Genomic DNA, 23667 nt, shown 5'->3' on the forward strand with positions numbered 1-23667 from the left:
GTACATAACTTGTTAGTGGCCAGGCTGGGATTCAGAGTCAATCCAAACCCATTATTCCTTCCCCGGTACTCAGTTGCCCAGCACCTGAACTCCCACATACAGATCCCTGGAGACATCACCACCCTGCCCTGCCCCCTAGCAGTCAGCCATTTGTGTAGTTGATTGCATTTGATATTTCATTTCTCATGGTTTCTTATTATCTTGGCAGTTGGGTTTGCCTGGGTACCTTTGCTGAAAGATGGTAGAATCATCACATTTGAGCAGCAGCTGCCAGTTTCCGCCAATCTTCCCCCAGGCTACTTGAATCTGAATGATGCAGAATCAAGAAAGGTAGGAAAATACTGCATTTGTTGAAGTGATCATGATTAAATGTGCAAAAAATAGAATTCTGTTGGTCTCGATTGTTTAGTACAATGTTACTCAAAGTGGGGTCTGAGGGCCGGTGCGGGTCCACAACAAAGATAAACATGGAATGTGCATGTTTAGAATTTATAGCAGTTTGACAAAGTAATTTTATGTCTGTTGATTTTAATAATTTTTTTAGTGGGGCTCAGATTTTGTGCATAATTTTAAAAAATTATTTAAGTAATTCATTTTATCATAATTTATAAAAATAGTCTGCAAAGGATTGGAAATGTAAAATGATTTATGATACATTTATTCTAAAGGCAGGGTATTTTCTCCAATAATCTCTTGGTATGAAATTAATACATTCATTTCTGAAAAAAGTGTTTAAATGCATAAAGGTATTATATGTTGTTCATCTATCCATTATTATGTTATAGAAACTCAATTTTCTGTTCACAGCAATGTAACATGGATATTAAATGGGTAGATGGTGCAAAGCCTTTGTTGAAGATTAAAAGCCACTTAGAATCTACCATTTACACTCAAGTAAGTTGCATCGTTTGAATTTTGTCAATTTTTATATTTGAGTTTGTTTGATTAAAATAGACCACATTTGATTCCTACAGCCTTAGAGAATATGTGACCTGCAAGATTTTCTTATTAATAATAACATCTGGCCAGGTGCAGTGGCTCATGCCTGTAATCTCAGTACTTTGGGAGGCTAAGGCAGGAGGATCGCTTGAGCTCAGGAGTTCAAAGCTGCAGTGAACTATGATTGCGCCACTGCACTCTTGCCTGGAAGACAGAGTAAGACCCTGTCTCTTAAAAAAAAAAACAAAAAACAGTCATTCTATCTCAAATATTATAGTTTCTCTCAAATTACACGATCTTTTAATTCTCATTAACTGATTTGAGCCTCACAGAACTCTGAAAGGAATGTGGAAGCCGTCATCTCCATTTTATAGGTGAGGAAACCGAGGCTCAGGCAGGTTAGGTGACTTACCCAAGGTCACAGAGTAGTAATCAGGGGAATCAGGTCAAAACACACATTTCATTATTCTAGTTCCTGATGCAGTCCATGCTGTCTACAGAATCAGTGTATATGGATTCCACATAGGACAGTTGGACCCCCTTGCCAGTGAAGTGCCATGGTAAATTCGGGTACTGAATGTCTGAGACTATTGTTCCGCTAACTTCCTGCTGCTGTCTTTTCTTTATCAGTTCACATCTTTATTATTTATTTCTCTGTATATTTTTCAGTTCATACCTTTATTCCTGCTGATTTCATTAAAATGGAGAAGCAGCCCAACTTCATAGAACACACTAGTCAAAGTCGGAATCAAATGAATGTTTAGCTAGTTGGGCATAAATGGTGGCCTACCCCATGTGCTTATGTACATGCCAGATTTACCTGGTTTTGCTGCTTTGTATAGTGGTCAAGAGCTGCTGAGCCTGGGCATTAGAATACCGGATAAATAGGTCTGCAAGATACAGGAGGAGGGAGAGGTAGAGAGCTTGCATTTGAGGATAATGAATCAAATTTCATATGGCTCTTTCCATCTGTGTTCCAGGATCTGCATGTGCACAAATTCTTCCATCATTGCCAGCTGATTCAGTCAGGCTCGAAAGAAGTTCCAGGGGAGCTCATTAAATATTTAAAGGTAAATGAACAGCAGCTTTCTGCGAAAGGTTTGTTTTTCATGTCTTTCTGTTGCCACATTTTGCTGTGGAAAAAAAAAGCAAACAGACAGTTTAAAATATTTTTGGCTGTATTTCCTCCAGAGAATACTTTCTATGATCTATTTTTCCATCATGTGGCTGTTTAGAAGCAGACAGCAGAGTGGTGACATTAGGAAGAAAATGTAATAGCCACAATGCAGCATATTTTTGAAACTCTCATGAAAATGTTTATTTCAGGTCCATAAATCGATTTTTCAGGGCCTTTCTCTTCCTGCTGACTGCCCAATAAAGGTGAAGGATGCTGTGGGGGAAAGGGCCAGGAGGAATGGAATCACTTTGACTTGGAATGAAATGTGAAATGGTTCTTGTGTCCATGGGTGATAGACTAAAAAAGGGGCTAGCTAATGAAAGATACATATTTTATGCATGTTGGCATATTGTATCTTACCACATGTATAGAGGACCTAACACTTGGTTTTTTCCCTGTGTGCTAGGACTACAGTGCATATCATAATTTGCCTGACAGTGGCTCTCTTCTTTTAATTGTTCCTTTGTTAAGATAGCTATAGCAAGTCTGAGGAAATATTATTTTAAATGAAACATCTTTAGGATTTACCTTTGGATATATGCTATTACTTAATGATATACTCAGGAAACAAAAATGTTCATTTCTTTCAGAGAGGTAGTATGAGATGAGATCAAATATATGGGTTCTGAAATCATAAACTGAGCTTGTATCCCACATGTCACTTACTAGCTCTGTAACTGACCATGACCAAGTTACTTCTCTGAGCCTTTGTTTCTTCATCTGTCATGTGAGGATAACAATAGTGCCCATCTTGTAGGGTGGTTGTGAGACTTAAATGAGACAATGGAGCTGGACATGGTGCCTCATGCCTGTAATCCCAGCACTTTGGGAGGCCGAGGCAGGGAGATTGCTTGAGCTCAGGAGTTCAAGACTGGCCTGACCATTGTGGCGAAACCCCGTCTCTACTAAGAATACAAAAATCAGCCAGATGTGGTACCGCACGCCTGTAATCCCAGCTACTCAGGAGGCTGAGGCAGGAGAATCGCTTGAACCTGGGAGGCGGAGGTTGCAGTGAGCTGAGATTATGCCAGCCTGGGTGACAGAGAGAGATTCTGGTTTGTTTTCTTTTTCTTTTTCCTTTTTTAAAAAAAAAGAAAAAAGAAAAAGATTAGGGCATCTGCCGGATAGTAATCGTTCATGCCACACTTATTTCTTTAGTGCTTCCTATGGGCCAGGCATCATTCTAAGCATTGGAAATTTAAGTGGAGAAAACAAATAATATCCCTATTGTCAAAGAGCTTACTTGTTGAGACAGACAATAAACACATAAGTGAATAAATATATACGTCATCTCATATGGTAATAACTGTTATAAAGAAAACCAGCACAATGAAGGGGAGCAGGGATTTACAAGGGGTCCCTGTTTTAAAGTGGCCAGAGAAAATCTCTCTAGTAAAGGCATATTTGAACAGAGACCTAAAGGAAATGAGAGTGCCAGCCATGTGGATTTCTCGGGGAGAGCTGGGAACAGCAAGTATGAAGGCCCCGAGGAGCTTGGCTTGGTGTGTTTGGGGAACAGCAAGAATCCCAGTGTGGCTGGGACACAGAGTGATAGGACATTACCTTGGGGAGGTTGCTGGGAGCTTGTCGAGTAAGGCTTCATAAGCCATGGCGAGGAGTTTGAATTTACTCCGAGTGAGATAGAAATATGGAGCTTTGGACAGAAGTGTGACATGATGTGACTTTGGTTTTTAAAGTGTCATTCTGCTTACCATATAGAAAACACACTATTGGAAGAGTAGAAGGGAGACAGTCAATAAGTGGTGGCTATATGGCTATATGTTCTTAACTATCATTAAGAAGTATAATAGGCCAGATGCAATGGCTCATGCCTGTAATCCCAGCACCTTGGGAGGCCCAGGCAGGCAGATTGCTTGAGCCCAGGAGTTCGAGACCAGCCTGATCAACATGGTGAAACCCATCTCTATAAAAAAATACAAAAATTAGCCGGGCATAGTGGCACATGCCTGTAATCTCAGCTACTTAGGAGGCTGAGGTGGGAGGATCGTTTGAGCCTGGGAGGTTGAGTCTCCAGTAAACTGTGATCATGCCACTGTACTCCAGCCTGGGCCACAGAGCGAGACCCTGTCTCAAAAAAAAAAAAAAAAAGTATGATAATCATCTAACTTTTAAATCCTTTCCTCAGGTAAATATCTAGGACTTCAATATGTATGAATGCTTTGTTAAGGTTTGTTCTTCACATGGGAAAGTTTTATAAAAGTTTTAATCAAGTGGAATGGAAAAGAACATCATTTTCATATATACGGGTATTCTTAAAATAGAAAAGTGCTCATATTTGTTTTTTTGAAGATATGGAATTTCTGGTATTTATGTGACCTACGTTCTCCCTCTAGTGGTAGTCAATGAAATACCATGTGGTTTCAGAAATAGCCAAGCTCCTCTATATAATCTTAGTGCTGAAAAGATTTTCGCAACCTACTCATCTGACAAAGGGCTAATATCCAGAATCTACAATGAACTCCAACAAATTTACAAGAAAAAAACAAACAACCCCATCAAAAAGTGGGCGAAGGACATGAACAGACACTTCTCAAAAGAAGACATTTATGCAGCCAAAAAACACATGAAAAAATGCTCACCATCACTGGCCATCAGAGAAATGCAAATCAAAACCACAATGAGATACCATCTCACACCAGTTAGAATGGCAATCATTAAAAAGTCAGGAAACAACAGGTGCTGGAGAGGATGTGGAGAAATAGGAACACTTTTACACTGTTGGTGGGACTGTAAACTAGTTCAACCCTTGTGGAAGTCGGTGTGGCGATTCCTCAGGGATCTAGAACTAGAAATTCCATTCGACCCAGCCATCCCATTACTGGGTATATACCCAAAGGACTATAAATCATGCTGCTATAAAGACACATGCACACGTATGTTTATTGCCACATTATTCACAATAGCAAAGACTTGGAACCAACCCAAATGTCCAACAATGATAGACTGGATTAAGAAAATGTGGCACATATACACCATGGAATACTATGCAGCCATAAAAAATGATGAGTTCATGTCCTTTGTAGGGACGTGGATGAAATTGGAAATCATCATTCTCAGTAAACTATCGCAAGAACAAAAAACCAAACACCGCATATTCTCACTCATAGGTGGGAATTGAACAATGAGAACACATGGACACAGGAAGGGGAACATCACACTCTGGGGACTGTTGTGGGGTGGGGGGAGGGGGGAGGGATAGCATTGGGAGATATACCTAATGCTAGATGACGAGTTGGTGGGTGCAGCGCACCAGCATGGCACATGTATACATATGTAACTTACCTGCACATTGCGCACATGTACCATAAAACCTAAAGTATAATAATAATAATAATAATAATAATAATAATAATAATAATAAAAGAAAAAAAAAAAAAGAAAAGGATTCTAAAGCCTTTTTTTTTCTTTCTTACTTTTTTTGAGACAGAGTCTCACTCTGTCGCCCAGGCTGGAGTGCAGTGGCGTAATCTCAGCTCACTGCAACCTCCGCCTCCTGGGTTAAAGTGATTCTCCTGCCTCAGCCGCCCGAGTAGCTGGGACTACAGGCGCACGCCACCATGCCCAGCTAATTTTTTTTTTTTAGTAGAGTTGGGGTTTCGCCATGTTGGCCAGGCTGGTCTTGAACTCCTCACCTCAGGTGATCCGCCCACCTGGGCCTCCTAAAGTACTGGCATTACAGGTGTGAGCCACCATGCCCGGCCAAGACTTTTTTTTTTAACAGATGAGGAAGCTGGGGCCCGAGTAGAGGTGACTTGCCTGTAGTCATTCAACTGGTTAGTAGCAGAACTGGAGTGAGACTATGACGAGTCCCATGTTCTTTCTACCACACCTTGCTATCTCTTGTTCCTATAAATGACGTTGTTTCAAGAATTCATTTACCATCCACTTGTTGAGCTCTTGGTATATATTTAGTATTTTCCTAGCTCTTTGAGGCTTACAGAGAAGAATAATTTAGGGTTATTGTCCATAGGGGAACTTAAAGTGTAACTGAAGAGACAGGACATACATAAGTTAAATGACAGTCTGTCAATAATACAATTAACAGTTCAAAGCAATATATGATTAAATGTCCAGTATGTGATACAGGGCACAAGTGCTGAGGGTTCGGTGAACTGAGGAACTACTGTAGACTAGAGGGCTCCTGTCTTTTTTTTTGGAGACAGAGTCTCACTCTGTTGCCCAGGCTGGAGTGCAATGGTATGAAATCAGCTCACTGCAACCTCTGCCTCCCAGGTTCAAGCTATTCTCCTGCCTCAGCCTCCCAAGTAGCTGGGACTACAGGCATGCACCACCATGCCTGGCTAATTTTTGTGTTTTTAGTAGAGACGGGGTTTCACCATGTTGGCCAGGCTGGTCTCGAACTCCTGAGTTGAAGTAATCCGCCTACTTCAGCCTCCCAAAGTGCTGGGATTACAGGTGTGAGCTGCCGCACCCGGCCTACTTTCTTATTTTATTCATTTATTCAGTAAGTCACCAAATATTTATTGACCATGTAGTATGGGCCAGACATTGTTCTGGATGCTGTGAATCGAATGGGGAACAGTTTAGACAACATACCTTTTCTAGTTGTGGTAGAGAGATTATAAGCGAGTGCCATGAAAAAAAGAGCAGGTTAATGAGATCCAACATGACCAGGAGTATATTCTACATAGAGTTGTCAGGGAAGGCCTATTGGGGGAAATAGCATTTCAAGCTGAAAGGATGAGAGAAAGACAACCTTAGGGGGTAAAGTCATGTAAAAGGATAACAGAATATCACAGTAGGTGTAAACACCTTACATCAGCATGTTTGAAGGACAGAAAAATAAAAGACCATGTAGCTATAGTACAGTGTGCATTGTGAGGGGAAGATGGCAAGTGACAGGTTTGGAGGTACGGGCCGGGTATGTCGTAGGCATGGAAGCTTATGATAGCTCTTTGTTCGTGGTAGTTTGTTTTGTTTTGTTTTGTTTTTTAACAACAGAAAGATGGCGATGTCTAATTTGCATTTCAAAAAGAACACTCTGGCTGTCATATTGAGAATAAATTACAGAGGACTGCTACTGGTAGCAGGGAATGCCCATCTCTCTTTTCTACCTGGCACTATTCTATTTATCATTTACCCTTTCTCATCTCTGAGGCCTTACCAGACATTCCCTACCCACTTGCACACTCAGTTGCTTCTTTGTGCATTTTGTATGTTCCATGATCATGCTATTTACTGGTGATACTGCAATTATTTAGTTCCATGTGTTTATCCCCTGCACACTGTGAACTACTTGATGGTAGAAACCATGGCCTTTATTTGTTTGGGTTTACTTTTGTTTTTGGTGTGCTTGGCTATTGGAAGTTCATTTGTTTGCTCTTTGTCGAATGAGAAAATGAATGGTTTCACTGAAGTGGGAATTTGTACTTGCCTTGAAAGAGTAGCCAGGATTTGGCTAAAAATGATGAACAGACACAAAGGTAGGAAAGTATATGATATATTCAGTGAAGAAACCAGAGATACCAGTTTGGCCTTGTAGAGAACAGTGATTATTGTTTAGGCTGAAAATGCCAGTTAGGTCTGAAATAACTTGGTCTTGATACTCTAGGCCAGGATTTCTCAATCTTCACACTATTGACATTTTGAGGTAGAACAATTCTTTGTCCGTGAGGGTCTGTGTGTGCGTTGTAGGATATTTAGCAGCATTGCTGGCCTCTGACCGCTAGATGTCAGTATCACTCCCTGGTTGTGAACCACCAAAACTGTTTCCAGACATTGCCAAATCTGTTGGGGACAAAATGGCCCCTGGTTGAGAACCACTGCCATAGGCTATGGGGAGACATCGAAAAAATCTTGGCAGGAGGTGGTCTAATGTAACGAGTATTTGAGGAAGATTAATTTAGAAATGAGAGTTGGATGTACTGAGAGTAAAGAGAAATTGTACAGAGACCTGCTAAAAAGAAAATGATTTATACTATTTTGGTTATCGATTAGAGGGTCTTGAAGACAGATTGTGGCAAAAGTCAGGGAATCTGGGAGAGAGAACTTATGAGTTTTTTAAGTACAGAGACTTGATTTATCCACCTCTCTATTTCCCCTAGCACTACACATTGAATTGATATAGAAAGATGCTCAGCGAGGTTTGTTTCCTTTTTTTTTTTTTTTGGTTGGCTGGTTGAGTGAGTGAATGTGGAGAGAAGGGAAGAAAGAAGAAAGAAATTGAACAACTTTCACTGTTTGTATTATTTCTCTGTATATATGATCACGTTTCTTCTTTTTGATGTTTGTAACGCACTTATCATTGGAGACACAGTGTTAGCACTTTGAAGGAAATGTATTGTGAGATTCTTAGACTGCAAAAGTGCTTCCGTTTTGTAGTGGTAATGGTGTAGAGCCAATTACATATAGAACCACTCTTTATTGAATTCCACTTAACTTGTCACCAGATTAACTGATGCCCACATTCCCCTGCAAAACATACAGAATGCCTGGGAGTTAGTAGATGCATGTCCAGTGTCATCTCCAAACATGTCTGTTCCTCCCCACTGCCCCAGGCAATTGAGTGTTGGTTTACCAGGAGTCAGTTGTCAATTTTCCAAAAACTGTTTATCCAAATTATACTTATTACCTTTAGTAAAGTATTTAATATTAAATAACAAAATCTGAGTGCCAAATAGAGGTGTGGATTAAGTAATTAACAAAAAAGCCCCCTATCCTATGGAAAGCTCACTTTTAATTGAGCTTATACGCTGGTCAATGTATTTCTTATTACTTAATTTTTTTGTTGTTTCACATTTGCAAATTTTATCATATTTCTGTTTGTTTTCATAACTAATAACGACTTAATTTTAGTGTTTGCATGCCATGGAGATCCAAGTCATGATACAGTTTCTACCTGTAATTCTTATGCAACTCTTCCGAGTTCTCACAAATATGATCCATGAAGATGACGTTCCTATCAACTGCACCATGTGAGTTTTGGTGTTATAATACAAAGATGCTATTTATTTGCAATCTTTCTTATTTTTTAATGGAGGTATTCATTACTATAAACTTCCCTCTTAGAACTGCTGTTGCATTCCATAGGTTTTGGTATGTTGTGTTTTCATTGTCATTTGTCTCAAGATATTTTAAATTTTCTCTTTTTCTTTTTTGACTCAGGAACATGTTTAATTTCCACCTATTTTGAATTTTCCACGGTTTCTCCTGTGATTGATTTCTAGTTTCATTCCATTGTGGTTGGAAACAACACTTGATATGATTTCAGTCTTCTTATAATTCTTAAGGCTTGTTGTGTGGCCTAACATACATGGTCTATCCTGGAGACTATTCTGTGTGTTCATGAAAAGAATGGATATTCTGTTGCTGTTGGATGGAATGTTCTGTATATGTCTGTTAGGTCTATTTGGTCTAAGTGTAGTTCAAGTCCAATGTTTCCTTATTACTTTTCTGTCTGGTTGATCTGTCCATTGTTGAAAGTGGGGTATTGAAGTCCTCTATTTTTATATTGCAATATATTTCTCCTTTCATGTTCGTTAATATTTGCTTTATGTATTTAAGAAGATAAATATATAAGTTCCAATTGAACTTTCTCCAATTATGTAAATGTTCTACACTTGTGTTGTTCCATATAGCAGCCACCAGCCACATGTGGCTATTGAGACTTCAACTGGGGCTGGTTCAGCTGAGGGAACAGAATTTTTTTTTTTTTTTTTTTGAGACAGAGTTTCGCTCTTCTTGCCGGGGCTGGAGTGCAATGGCTCACTTCGCCTCCCGGGTTCAAGCGATTCTTCTGCCTCAGCTTCCAGAGTAGCTGGGATTACAGGCACCTGCCACCACGCCCAGCTAATTTTGTATTTTTAGTAGAGATGGGGTTTCGCCATGTTGGTCAGGCTGGTCTCAAACTCCTGATCTCAGGCGATCCACCCGCCTCGGCCTCCAAAAGTGCTGGGATTACAGGCGTGAGCCACCGCGTCCTGCAGGAACTGAATTTTTAATTGTGTTTAATTTTAATTTTAATCAATTTAAATAGACACAGGTGACTAGGGATGCATATTTAACAGAATGTGGCCCCAAGCCATCAATTTTTACTTGAAAGAATAAGGAAATATTATTTTTATGTGAAAACAAACAAGGATATATTGTAGAGTAGAATGCAAAATGCACCTGAAATTTGAAATCAAAACAGGGTATTTAAATTGTGTGCTGAGTGCTGGGAGTTTCTGGCTTTGCTGCCTCTGCTGTTGCCACAACCTCTTCCAGCAGGCCTCACACCACAGCCACACGCCATTTGCGTGCATCGCTGCTGTTGGGGATAGTGTGGTTGAAAATGGAAGAAACTTTAGGCCAGTGGTTTTCAAAACATGGTTCCCATACCAGTAGCGTCAATATCGCCTGGGAACTTAGTAAAATTGTTAATCATTGAGCTTCACTCCAGACCTACAAAATCAGAAACTCTGGGAGAGGGGCTGAGCAATCTATTAAAAGGGCCCACCAGGTGCTTCTGATATATGCTAAACTTTGAGGACACTGCTAGTCTCTTACCCCCAATTATAGTTCATATCATTACACCTGCTCCGGCTCTCCCTTCCTTTTCCCCCTGTTGACATGCTTTTCATTGCGTCTTTCTTCCTATCCTTTCCTTTCCTTTTCCTTTTCCTTTTCCTTTCCTTTCCTTCTCCTTTCCTTTCCCTTTCCTTTCCTTTTCCTTTTCCTTTCCTTTCCTTTCCTTTTCCTTTCCTTTCCTTCTTTTTTTTTTTTTTTTGGGGTGGAATCTAGCTCTGTTGCCCAGGCTGGAGTGCAGTGGTGCGATCTTGGCTCACTGCAACCTCTACCTCCCGGGGTTCAAGCGATTCTCCTGCCTCAGCCTCCCAAGTAGCTGGGATTACAGGCGCTCACCACCACACCCAGATAATTTTTGTATTTTTAGTAGAGACAGGGTTTCACTGTGTTGGCCAGGCTGGTCTCGAACTCCTGACCTCATGATCCACCCGCCTTGGCCACCCAAAGTGCTGGGATTACAAGCATGAGCCACCATGCCCGGCCTTCATTTTTTTTTTTTTTTTTTTTTGAGACGGAGTCTCGCTCGCTCTGTTGCCCAGGCTGGAGTGCAGTGGCGCGATCTCTGCTCACTGCAAGCTCTGCCTCCTGGGTTCACGCCATTCTCCTGCCTCAGCCTCCCGAGTAGCTGGGACTACAGGACCCTGCCACCGCGCCTGGCTAATTTTTTGTATTTTTTGGTAGCGATGGGGTTTCACTGTGGTCTCGATCTCGTGACCTCGTGATCCGCCCGCCTTGGCCTCCCAAAGTGCTGGGATTCGGCCTTCATTTTATCTTTCTATTCTCTTCCTTTTATTCTCACTAGAGGAGATCTCAATATTTACCTAATTTGAAGTCTTTTACTGGTTAGTAGCTACCACCATGCTTCAGACACATACAGAGATTTAGAAACAGACGTAACATCTGGGTTGTCAAGTTAAATATCCTTCTTTTGAACTAGGAAATATATTTTATAAGGCCCAAGCATGTTAGATGCTGAAATCTTTGTTATGCCTGAACTATCACCATTATATCTAATGCAATCATCTCACTTTTAATTATTCAGGCAGTGTTAGATGTTTTGGGGGCTAGACATGACGATCTTAAGAATCAAAATATGGTAATTCATTATAGCATGACATGCTGACTCTTGTGAATGTCGTTTCAGGGTTCTCTTACATATTGTATCAAAGTGCCATGAAGAAGGCTTGGATAGTTACTTAAGATCATTCATAAAGGTTTGTGGAGTGAAGTTTCTTTCTGAGCAATTTGCAATGTGACAATTTTGTCTTACAGTTCATTTTTTTTGTTTGTTTATTTGTAGTATAGCTTCCGACCTGAAAAACCGAGTGCTCCTCAGGCCCAGCTGATACATGAAACCCTGGCTACTACGATGATAGCAATATTGAAACAGTCTGCAGATTTTTTATCAATAAACAAATTGCTAAAGGTATGAACACAGGACACAACAAGCAACAAAAGCAGCCATAGACACACTTTTTTTTGATACCCTCCCGTTTCACTTCTAGTCTTTCATCAGTTTCACATGTGACCCGTCCTCTCCCCACCACTTTGCCCATGCATCCTTTTCCTGAAGTTCTCCACAGAACCTTCTTCACCCCAACTACCCACCCCCTGCCCTCATTTAAATGTGTAAAGGAAAGAATTTTGGATCAGATAGACCTGAGTTAGAATCCTATATCCATCACAAAATAGTTTTGTGACCTGGGGCCAGTTAGTTAACATTTCTGAGCCTCCAAGTCCTCATTTCTAAAATATAAGTAAAGCATTTAACACATGGTTCCTGGCACATTGTAGGCACTCAAGAAATGATAGCTCTTATTACTGTCATTATTTTTATTACTTCTTTTATTAATGGTAGAATTTCGAGTATCTTGGAGTATATCTGATTGAGGCTTCTCTCTATTCTTCAAATTACATGAGGTAGGCAAACATCTAGGCTACTTAGGCTGCACGAATGTCACATCAAGAGCAGGGTTGGGGCCCAAGCTAAGTGCAGGTGGTAGTAAGAGTCATTGTCTATAGAGCATTTAAAAGTGGTAACAAGATAAACTAGAAGTTAGTTTGCTCTTATTACCACGTGTGGGCAATTAGAAACAATTTTGGGGATAAAATCCTCCCCAGTGGGACAAAGGTTCCCATCCTTCCTTTATATATTACCAGTCAACCCTGAAGTACAATAGTACCTTTTTGCTAAAACCATTTGTAGATACTCTGTGAGACTTTGATGGTGACTTGGGATCACTTGAAAATGTTAGTAAAATTCAAAGACAAGACCCATATTGATTTGTCAAACTTTGCTAAGCTTCAAAGATTTGGTAACCGTTAAAGATTTTCTTTCTTTTTGTTTTTTAGTACTCATGGTTTTTCTTTGAAATAATTGCAAAGTCAATGGCCACATACTTGTTGGAAGAGAATAAGATTAAGGTAAGTAAATTAAGGTAAAGAATAACTTTCAATTGGCAAATGATAATTGTATATATAAGAATAATATTTGATGGAGACAAAAAAAGCTAATCTTACTCTCAGATAGCCATGCTATGCAAATCCCATTTTATATTTAAAGGCTCCTAGTGCTTGCCTTTTTCAATGTTGCTTACAAAACAATGGATGTATTGCATAAATCTGAGGTCTCGCAGTTGATACATTCTCACCGTCTAATCTGCAGAGACTTTTCCACATAGATTCTTTCCTATAATCATTTGCCATGTACATCTCATTACCTTTGAAGCTTTGCCTTTGTCTTATGGCTTAAAAATGTCTCGAGAAGACTCATTTGGTTAAATCAGACATAGCGTTTGCCCGTGCACATGGAGTATTACAAACACTTTATGCACTAGATATGATCCCGGAATGTGATGTATACATTTTGTTGTAATTTTGAATTGTTTGAAAGGTATAAAAATATTTTCTTATTCATAGGAATCATAAAGCTAAGACTTGTGAAGTACAAAATATTTACCTTATACTGAATTATTTTTTATCAGAATTTTCATAGAATATGTTTACTAAAATTGAAGTGCATGCATACTTTGTGTGCCAGGAAAAAAGTAGAGTGAAAACTGGGATGTGTCTGTAACTCAGAAGCATGATATTCCAAAGTTGGGGCAGAACAACCCATTCTTGCTGATAACCTCAGTCAGGTAGATTATTAGAGATCCAGATAGTTCCTGTAATTATATAGAGTGAAGTACATCTTGAACTAGTGATGTCATTTTTAAGTTGGGAGAACAATTATACATCAGTTTTAAGATATATTTATTTGTAGAATGTGTTTGAAAGTAAAAATGGCAATTGATTTAGACCTTTTGGAAGTCTGACTTTTTTCTGTGCCTATTTCATTTCAGCTTCCCCGAGGCCAGAGATTTCCCGAGACATATCATCATGTCTTACATTCACTGCTTCTTGCAATAATTCCCCATGTGACTATTCGGTATGCGGAGATTCCCGATGAGTCCAGAAATGTGAACTATAGTTTGGCTAGTTTTCTGAAGGTGAGTTAAAGGCAGCTAGAATGTGGTAAGGAACTCCTCTACATTGATAGGAAGCCCAAGAAAAAAATTAAGCACTTTCTAGAGACTCAGCTAGGTCTTCATAAGACTGTTGGAAAACTTAGGTTGCTTACAAACGTTGGCTATTGTGAACAGTGCTGCAACAAACATGGGAGTGCAGATATCTCTTTGATGCACTGATTTTCTTCCTTTTGGGTTTACATCTAAGAGTAGAATGTTGGATCGTATGGTAGCTCTATTTTCAGTTATCTGAGAAACCTCCATAGAAGACATTGGCATTGGCTTGTGTTCTATATGGCGATTCAAAAATGTGAGAGGCTGGCCAGGCACAGTAGCTCACACCTGTAATCCCAGCACTTTGGGAGGCCGAGGCGGGCAGATCACATGAGGTCAGGAGTTCGAGACCAGCCTGGCCAGCATGGTGAAATCCCGTCTCTACCAAAAATACAAAAATCAGCTGGGTATGGTGGCAGGCGCCTGTAATCCCAGCTACTTGGGAGGCTGAGGCAGGAGAATCCCTTGAACCCGGGAGGTGGAGGTTGCAGTGAGCCGAGATCACACCACTGCACTCCAGCCTGGGCAATAGAGTGAGACTCCATCTCAAAACAAAACAAGAAAAGATGTGAGAAGCTATCTTAGTAGTCAAATTTAACTATATATACAAGATAAAGGTGATAACAGTAATACCAGAAATACAAACAAATATGTTCTTGATAGTGGTTGTACTAATTTACAATCCCACCAACAGGAAAGGAAGGTTCCCTTTTCTCCACATCCTCACCAACACTTGTTATTGCCTCTTTTGGATAAAAGCTGTATCTTTTAGCTTACCTGATCACAACAAATTTGTCCCCATCCCCCAATGAAATGACAAATAATTAAATCAGAGGACACACACAGGTGGCCTAGTCAGAAGACAAGTGTTGCTTGTTGCACACAGTGTTTTTAAGCATAGTTTGAATGCTTATTTAAATGGGAGCACATACTTTCTAGGTTGCCACCATCCCTACCACTCCTTATTACACCCCTGAGCCTCCTCATTCATTTAAATTGTTTCTCTGACCCCGTTGGCTTTTGACTTTGCAACTTTTGGACTAAAGCAACCTGTTTGGTGATGTAACCACAGTGTACATGTTGCTAATACGTATAAATGTAAATTGTTAGTGTTGATCAGTGAGGTTATTTTATTTGGGATATGCCAGAAAAAAACTATATTTATGAAAGACGGCAAACTTACCATTGTTAGGTTTTGTTATTGTCAGTATGTAAGGGGCAGTGCGAGAATGTAACTGTTTTTTCTTTCTTTTTTCTTGCTTTCTTTCATTTTTTTTTTTTTTAATTTGAGACAGAGTCTCGCTCTGTCACCCAGGCTGGAGTGCACTGGTGTGATCTCGGCTCACTGCAACCTCTGCCTCTTGGGTTCAACTGATTCTCATGTCTCAGCCTCCCAAGTAGCTGGGATTACAGGCATGCATCACCATGCCCAGTATTTTTAGTAGAGACAGGGTTTTGCCCTGTTGGCCTGGCTGGTCTTGAACTCCTGACTTCAAGTGATCTGCCCCTCTTGGCCTGAATGTAACTGTGATAAAGTGGGTAACAACAATATTTGATGTGTGGCAGAGACAAGTGTGGGTTGCAAATGCACCTAGTTTTTACTTGCCTCTTTCCATTCTCCCTCTCTTCATTTCTCAAAGCTCTTCATTACTCTCAAAGCTCTTCATTACTCTCAAAACTCTTCATATTAAGAACCTTGTGGGCAGCAATTCATCCAAGGAGTTTTAGTTTCTAACATATCCTCATTGTTAATTAAAAATTCACAACTAGGTTTCACATATCTTGAGTATGATTTTCTGACATAAGACTTCTCTTTGCCAGAATTAAAATAAAGTTTTAACCCTATTACACAAGCCTTTTTTGTGTATTAAAAAAGCCAACATCCACATATCTTTTTAAAATAAACTACGAATTAGATTATCTGAAATGTAGAATATTAGCTTCTTCCATGGAGTTTAAAGTTGAAGTTTACTATGTAAAGGGAACAGAACATTTTTGGTTTAGTAGCAGTATTTACTTAATTCAAGTCAGCAAACATTGGCTTGTCTTCTATGTGGCAGTTCAAAGATGTGAGAGGCCGTGTTAGTAGTCAAATTTGAATATATATACAAGATAAAGGTGATAACAGTAATACCAGAAATACAGACAAAATACTATAGAAAAACTAGAAAGGGAGAGAGAGATTATGACCAGGCAGCATGAAACAAGTAACATAGTGCAGAGTTCTCCAAGACAAGAGTTGAGCATGTTGCAGTTAGAGGGTCCCTGAGCAAAGATGAAATACGCATGTTCAAAAATTGTTTAGGGACAAGTGAAAAGTCGTGTGATGAGTTTAGGATGTATGGAGAAAGAGCTGGAAAGGCCATCTTGTGCCAAGAATGGAAGGCCTTGAATGTCAGGTTAAGGAATTTGGACTTTGATTCATATGCAATGAAGTAACACCAAATACTTCAGAGGATACTTTTCTTGCTGGTATGATAGATGAAGTGAGGAAGAGACTCGAGTCAGGGCAACCGATTAGAAAACCAATTGTCCGCGTGGCACAATCCACTTATCTTTTAGGCTCAGTTCTTCCCTGGCCTTTCCATGCAGTGTCGATCACCCCTTCTGTTGTTCACCTGTCTTTTACATAGTTCTGTGGCACTTGTTATTGTGCACTATCTTTTCATTATTTGTTTGTCTTCACTATTAGACATGATTATGGACCATGCCTTATTCCACTTTGTATTTCTCTAGAATGTAATACATTGTCTCAAACATAGTAGATCCTCTAAATGTTTGTTGGATGCTGGAATAAATAAATATGAGCCTCACTCAGTAATCCAGATGAGAGGTGATGAGGGTCTGACCCTTGGCAGTGGCAGCAGAAGTGTAAAGGAGAGTATGAGATACAAGACGCAGGTAGCTGGTTAATCAAATATTGAATTCTTCGGATTTCACAGAAATATTCTAGGCACTATGAAGGATATAAAGGAAAAGATCATTCTTATTGTCCAATCTAGGTGAGACGACAGGAAAATAGTCAGTAAAATACAAGCTAATACTGAATAAAGTGTTTAAAGGGATCCATGGACCAATGTAGTTAAGGAAGATGGGATTTCATGAGAACCTTAAAGAATGAACAAGATCAGATAGAAGTAGCGATAGAATTGCTAGGTGTGGCATAAGCCAAAGACTTAGAGGTGGGAATACACAGTGCATCTCGAGGGAATAATAAGTGAATGATGGCTGAGCATGCTGGTGCCCGCCTTAGTCCCAGCTACTTGGGAGACAGGCAGGAGGATTGTTTGAGGCTGTAGTGCACTATGACTGTGCTACTACACTCCAGCCTGAGTGACAGAGCAAGACTCTGCCTGTCTCTCTCTCTCTCTTTTTTTTTTTCTGTTTTGAGACAGAGTCAAAGAAAGTCAATGAGATCTATTGGCAAATGAAGCTGGCCAAGTAAGTTGGGACAAGATTGTGAGTGTTCTTGAATGGCAAGCTAAGGAATTTGAAATTGTATTAGAGACAATAGGGAACTATTGGAAGCTTTGGGGCAGGAAAATGACACCATTAGGGCTAGGACTTAGAGGTTAATCTGGAAGCACATGGATAGAGACATGAGAGACATGAAGACTGAGGAGGTTAACTGCAGTTTTTCAGTTGCAAGGTAGTGAGAGCCTTAACTAGGAGAATGACATCAGGCAAATATGAATAACTTGGGGCTGTCACAGAGAAGGGAGGTTTTACGCTTTGACTTCACTGAACACAAAAACCCTTTTGGTCTGAATTATTAATATTTACATAGGCAAGCCTCACTTTCATCAGCTAACAGACTACCTTACACTTCCCTTTGGAAGTGGGAGTTGACCAAACTGAGATCAACTCGCTTGGGCTTTGGGAGTTGACCAAAATGAGGAAGTGTAGCTGAATAGATTACAGATATGTATGTGTGTCTGTGTATGTATGTGTGTGTATGTACAGATAAATGTATATTTGTGTGTGTGGCTATATATACATCTTGTTCTGAAAACTGTATAATTGAGGCCCTTCAGTCCCAATTCCAGTGATGCCACTTGCCCTTTATCTTTTTCTTTAAGGTCACCTGAAGCTCAGAAAGTTATCTATAAAAATAAAAATGTCTTTCTTTTTGTGTGGAACCAATTTTGAATTTTTAAAACTTTACATTTTTAAAATTTAGGCTTTTAGAATTATGTAACTAACCCTTCGTTTTGTTTTGGTTTCTATAGCGCTGTTTGACACTAATGGATAGAGGATTTATTTTCAATTTAATAAATGACTATATATCTGGATTCAGCCCCAAAGATCCTAAGGTAAGTTATAAGGACATGATTGTAGTGGATATCAGACATCTGAGCATAAGACCAAAAGTGACATTTATTCTCTTCTAGGGGATTAGGAACTGTTGTTTTTATTTAGGTAGTTGGACTATAGACACACCTAAAAGCAAGGAATACTGGACTGTGTTTTGGGGTCTCCAGGACCCCCCATGTATTCAATAGCTCATTCTAAGGATTCACAGACTCAACATATAGTTGTATTGATGGCTAAGATTCATGAGCGTGACATAATGAGGATACTTAGCTGAATCGGGAAAGGAAAAGACATCAAATGGGGTGGGTAGCAATCCACATGCAGCCTTTCTGAGCTCTTTCCCTCCTGTGAAGGGTCTCACAGAGCACAGCCTCCTTCTAGCAGTGAAAATGCACTTGTAAGTGTGCAATATTTCTGTTCAAGGAAGCCTGTTTAAAACTCAGAGTTGAGGATTTTTATTGGGGGCTGATTATGTGTTGGAGGCTGGTCAAAATTCCAGACTCTCAGAAAGGAAAGCAAAGCAGGTGTTCACTATAAATCACATTGTTTGTACAAATAGTCTAAGCAGGCTGACACAGAAGGTGCAACTTATCATGTAGGGAACATTTCAAAATTTCATTTTTTAGATGCCAGCCAACAAGCAGGCCTTTTAAAGGATAGCAGTCTTGGACCTGCTATGTTAACTCTTTCCTGCACAGGTCGTATCTCAAGGTATGCTTAGAATACTAAGCACTTCCATTGTGAAAAATAATGCGCTGTATTAAATTCTTAAAATAGCAAATGCCTACTAAATATGAGCTAATGTATCATTTCTTTCCATTTAGGTTCTGGCTGAATACAAGTTTGAATTTCTGCAAACAATTTGCAATCACGAACATTACATTCCTCTGAACTTGCCAATGGCATTTGCAAAACCTAAACTGCAGCGGGTTCAAGGCATGTATTTGCATTTTCCATCATTTGAGTTTGTTTTTTTTCCATGTTTTGCTAGCGCTAGTGTAGTATGATGTTTTCTAGTTGAACCAGTCAACTTGAAGGTAATTTCAGAATTGTTACTATCTGAAGTCCATTAATGTTTTTCTGCATTTCCTTCATAATATCAGTAATAATGTTCATAGTGTGAAGAAATCAGGTGTGTTAATAGATTGCTGCTTAAACACAGATGTCAGATACTAGTGAAATTACTTTCTGTAGTAGTGTTTGGGATCTTGTATGAGACTAAATTAAGAAAAAGACATATAAATGCATTTCTCCTCAAAGCATCAAAAAATGTAAAGGTAGAGTAAAATGGTAACATGTTTGTGCTAAATTTATGAAATGCCTTCAGTTATCTCCATTGCTAGTTTTATTGAATGCTTTGTTGTATAGCACTATTCTTATGTTACTATGTTTTTTATTTGTCCCTTTTCTTTTCATATATTAATTAGATTTTTTTTCATTTGCGGTGGACCGTTTGACTTCAGTAGGTAGGTTTAACTCGGTTCACTCTAAATTAGCTTGCTGTTTTAGAAAACAATTGATTTGATGAATTGCTAAGATGGATGGGGGCTTTGTTTGCTTTTCAAATCCTCCCTAGCCAAAATGAGGCTTTAGTTAAAGTACCCAGAAAATCTAGGAGGCAGTGTGTTTTAGTTTTAAAATCAAATTGAGTGTTGCTAGAGAAACCAGCTTTCAAACATTTTCCCTCAAAACACAAGTTCCTGCTGCAAGCCAGCATAGAGGCCATGGATGGGGAACTGGAAGTTACTTGTTTTTTTTTTTTGTTTTTGTTTGTGTGTGTGTGTGTGTGTGTAGGTGTGTCTCCTCTCTCAGGCTTGCCTCTCTCAGATGCTGTTATAGTGACACCTTGGCCACAGTTTTGCAGGTGTAGATGAAACCACCTGATTGGATTTATTCAAATCACCAAAGTAACAAATTGATTACCATTTGTAAAATCTACTCAGATAAAGCCACCTTTGTTAGTCAGTCCTGGCCCTTGTGCGTAGAAGGTGATAGGGATTCACAAAAGAGCATGACCAATGCAGGAAGAAAATAATCTGCCTTGGTCTGTATAGAAGTATCTGCTGAGTGGTGGTTTTAGTGATGGAATTATAGCCAGTGAAAATGGAGAAAAAAATATTTTTAAACCATAGCACTCCTATTCAGCTACCCCCTTATTCGATTCTGAGCATGTATAGCTCACATAATTCACCCAATATTTATTTATAACTATGAGGAAGTCAGGAAAAAGAAGGGGTGGGCAGATAATCAGGATTTAGGATTAAATTGGACTACTCGCAGCATTTATTAAGTCCCAACTGAATATAAAGCATTATATTAAGTGCTGAACAGGCCAAAAGAGAAATAGAAAACATATCCTTCGGCTTCATGGCCTATCTAATTAAATAGTTCGGGAGAGGAAATAAAGATAGTAGAAATCTACCACAGAAATTACTAAACTTGGCCAGGCGCGGTGGCTAACGTCTGTAATCCCAGCACTTTGGGAGGCCGAGGCGGGTGGATTCCAAGGTCAGGAGTTAGAGACCAGCGTGGTCAATATGGTGAAATCCCGTCTCTACTAAAAATACAAAAAAAATTAGCCGGGCATGGTGGCACATGCCTGTAATCCCAACTACTCGGGAGGCTGAGGCAGCAGAATCGCTTGAACCCGGGAGGCAGAGGTTGCAGTGAGCCGAGATTGCGCCACTGCACTCCAGCCTGGGTGACAGAGCGAGACTCTGTCTCAAAAAAAAAAAAAAAATTACTAAACCTGATCACAATCCCCTATAAGTACTTACAACCAAGTCCCAACCATGATATTAACATCTGGGATTTAAAATAGACTGAGGATCTAGCCTGGGCACAGTGGCTCATGCCTGTAATCCCAGCACTTCAGGAGGCCAAGGCAGGCAGATCAGCTGAGCTCAGGAGTTCGAGACCATACTGGCCAACATGGTGAAACCCCGTCCCTACTAAAAATACAAAAAAAATTAGTTGGGTGTGGTGGTGCACGTCTATAGTCGTAGGAGAATTGCTTGAACCCTGGAAGCAGAGGTTGCAGTGAGCTGAGATTGTGCCACTGAGCTCCAGCCTGGGCAACAGAGTGAGACTCCATCTCAAATAAATAAATAAATAAAATAGACTGAGGATCTTAAAGGAAGGGAAAGACATAGTTCTAAGTGATTATTTTCTGATATAAAATATTTGTTTTTGAGTGATGATGGATTGGAATGAAATAAGACTGTTTTCCTTATTATTCTTATGTCCCATGTATATTTTCAGCCCAATATATAATATTTACTAAAACAGTCAATACTGTCAGACTATTCAGTTGTTTAGTTTGTCTTTTCCCACTTTATAAGTATAAATGGATAAGTAAATCAAGTATTATTACATAGAATTTTTCAAATTTATATTTGTGACAAAATCTCTTCAGCTATAAAGAAATCTGTTAAAACGTTGCAAAATATATAATTATTTTATTGTAGTTTCTATCCTAAGATTTCTATGAGTTTAAAAGAATCTAGGGGAAAAAAAAGAATCTAGGGACTTTCTTTCTGACTGAAATGATCATTAAAGCTATCATCTAGCCCAAAATATGAGTGCTCCTGTCTTGTAAATTCTGCATGCTTATTCTAGATGATAAAAGAATTGCTCAGAATCATTAATAATAAAAATTATGGCTCTTGCTAGCATGATCACATATTATTAAATAATACAGTATTTTAATTATAATCATGTTTTAAATATTTTCATAAATGGGTTTTAAATTTCATTGTACTGCAGATTCAAATCTTGAATACAGTTTATCAGATGAGTATTGCAAGCATCACTTCTTGGTTGGTCTACTTCTGAGGGAAACTTCCATTGCTCTTCAGGACAATTATGAGATCAGATATACAGCTATCTCTGTTATAAAGAATCTTTTGATAAAACATGCATTTGACACAAGATACCAGCACAAGGTAAGGATATCCATGCAGTCATCAGTATCACACTGGTAAAGTTCTACGATGATTTTTTATAGAAGATGAAGTTTTTGTAGCAAGGAGCATTATATAAGCATTGAGGAAAATTTATTTTTGCTTCAAATCATAAGTGTTTTTTTTTTTTTTTTTTTTTTTGAGACAGAGTTTCACTCTGCCACCCAGGCTGGAGTGCAGTGGCATGATCTCGGCTCACTGCAACCTCTGCCTCCCAGGTTCAAGTGATTCTTGTGCCTCAGCCTCCCAAGTTGCTGGGACTACAGGTGAGCGCCACCACGCCTGGCTAATTTTTGTATTTTTTAGTAGAGATGAGGTTTCACCATGTTGTCCAGACTGGTCTCGAACTCGTGGCCTCAAGTGATCCACCCACTGTGGTCTCCCAAAGTGCTGGAATTACAGGCATGAGCCACTGTGCCTGGCCTCAAATCATTAGGTTTTTAAAAATACCATTTAGGACCGGGAGCAGTGGCTCATGCCTGTAATCCCAGCATTTTGGGAGGCTGAGGTGGGTGGATCGCTTGAGGCCAGGAGTTTGAGACCAGCCTGGGCAACATGGTGTAACCTCATCTCTACTAAAAATACAAAAATTAGCCAGGCGTGGTGGCACACACCTGTAGTCTTAGTTACTCGGTAGGCTGAGGCAGGAGAATCACTTGAACTGGGGAGGCAGGAGACGGAGGCTGCAGTGAGCTGAGATCATGCCACTGCACTCCAGCCTGGGCGACAGAGTGAAACTCTGTCTCAAAAAAAAAAAAAATGTATATATATATATATATATACACATATATATATATATAGTTTAGTTAACTGTTAAAGAAATACACTGTTTTCTCAACTCATACTTAAAGAATAACATAACTGCTTCATGATTAAGAATTTTTAAAAAATTTATTCTGTGAAACATATGCTTTAATATATCTTTAAATATATATCATATGTAAAATATGTAATAAGTTTTTCTTCTTACTGAAAAAAATGTTAATATGATGGTGTTACTATAAATAGCTGTGGGTGTGGCTATAAATTTTACATACGTTACACTGTTGTCTATGAGTAACGGTCACAGCTACAGTTTTTATTTACTACACTAATTTTGTTTTCTTTCTTTTTTTTTTGAGACGGAGTCTCGCTCTGCCACCCAGGCTGGAGTGCAGTGGTGCAA

General features: G+C 39.3%; 1 protein-coding gene across 2 annotated transcripts in view; it reads left to right on the forward strand.

Annotated features, from left to right (window-relative positions):
* Nucleotides 1-23667, forward strand: part of DOCK11 (dedicator of cytokinesis 11) — a 193349-nt gene that overhangs the window by 101782 nt on the left and 67900 nt on the right. Inside the window, exons 21-32 of one of the 2 annotated variants that reach the window (XM_054472262.2) lie at nt 209-330; nt 808-894; nt 1920-2009; nt 8954-9072; nt 11808-11877; nt 11964-12089; nt 13016-13087; nt 14008-14154; nt 18456-18539; nt 19365-19476; nt 19968-20006; nt 22306-22484. In XM_054472262.2, coding sequence (XP_054328237.1) covers nt 209-330; nt 808-894; nt 1920-2009; nt 8954-9072; nt 11808-11877; nt 11964-12089; nt 13016-13087; nt 14008-14154; nt 18456-18539; nt 19365-19476; nt 19968-20006; nt 22306-22484 — 1247 coding nt within the window. The remainder of the gene's footprint in view (nt 1-208; nt 331-807; nt 895-1919; nt 2010-8953; nt 9073-11807; nt 11878-11963; nt 12090-13015; nt 13088-14007; nt 14155-18455; nt 18540-19364; nt 19477-19967; nt 20007-22305; nt 22485-23667) is intronic. The other variant, XM_054472263.2, reaches the window with a different exon arrangement.

The sequence above is a fragment of the Pongo pygmaeus genome, chromosome X (genome assembly GCF_028885625.2).
Source record: "Pongo pygmaeus isolate AG05252 chromosome X, NHGRI_mPonPyg2-v2.0_pri, whole genome shotgun sequence".
In the NCBI taxonomy this organism is placed as follows: domain Eukaryota; kingdom Metazoa; phylum Chordata; class Mammalia; order Primates; family Hominidae; genus Pongo; species Pongo pygmaeus.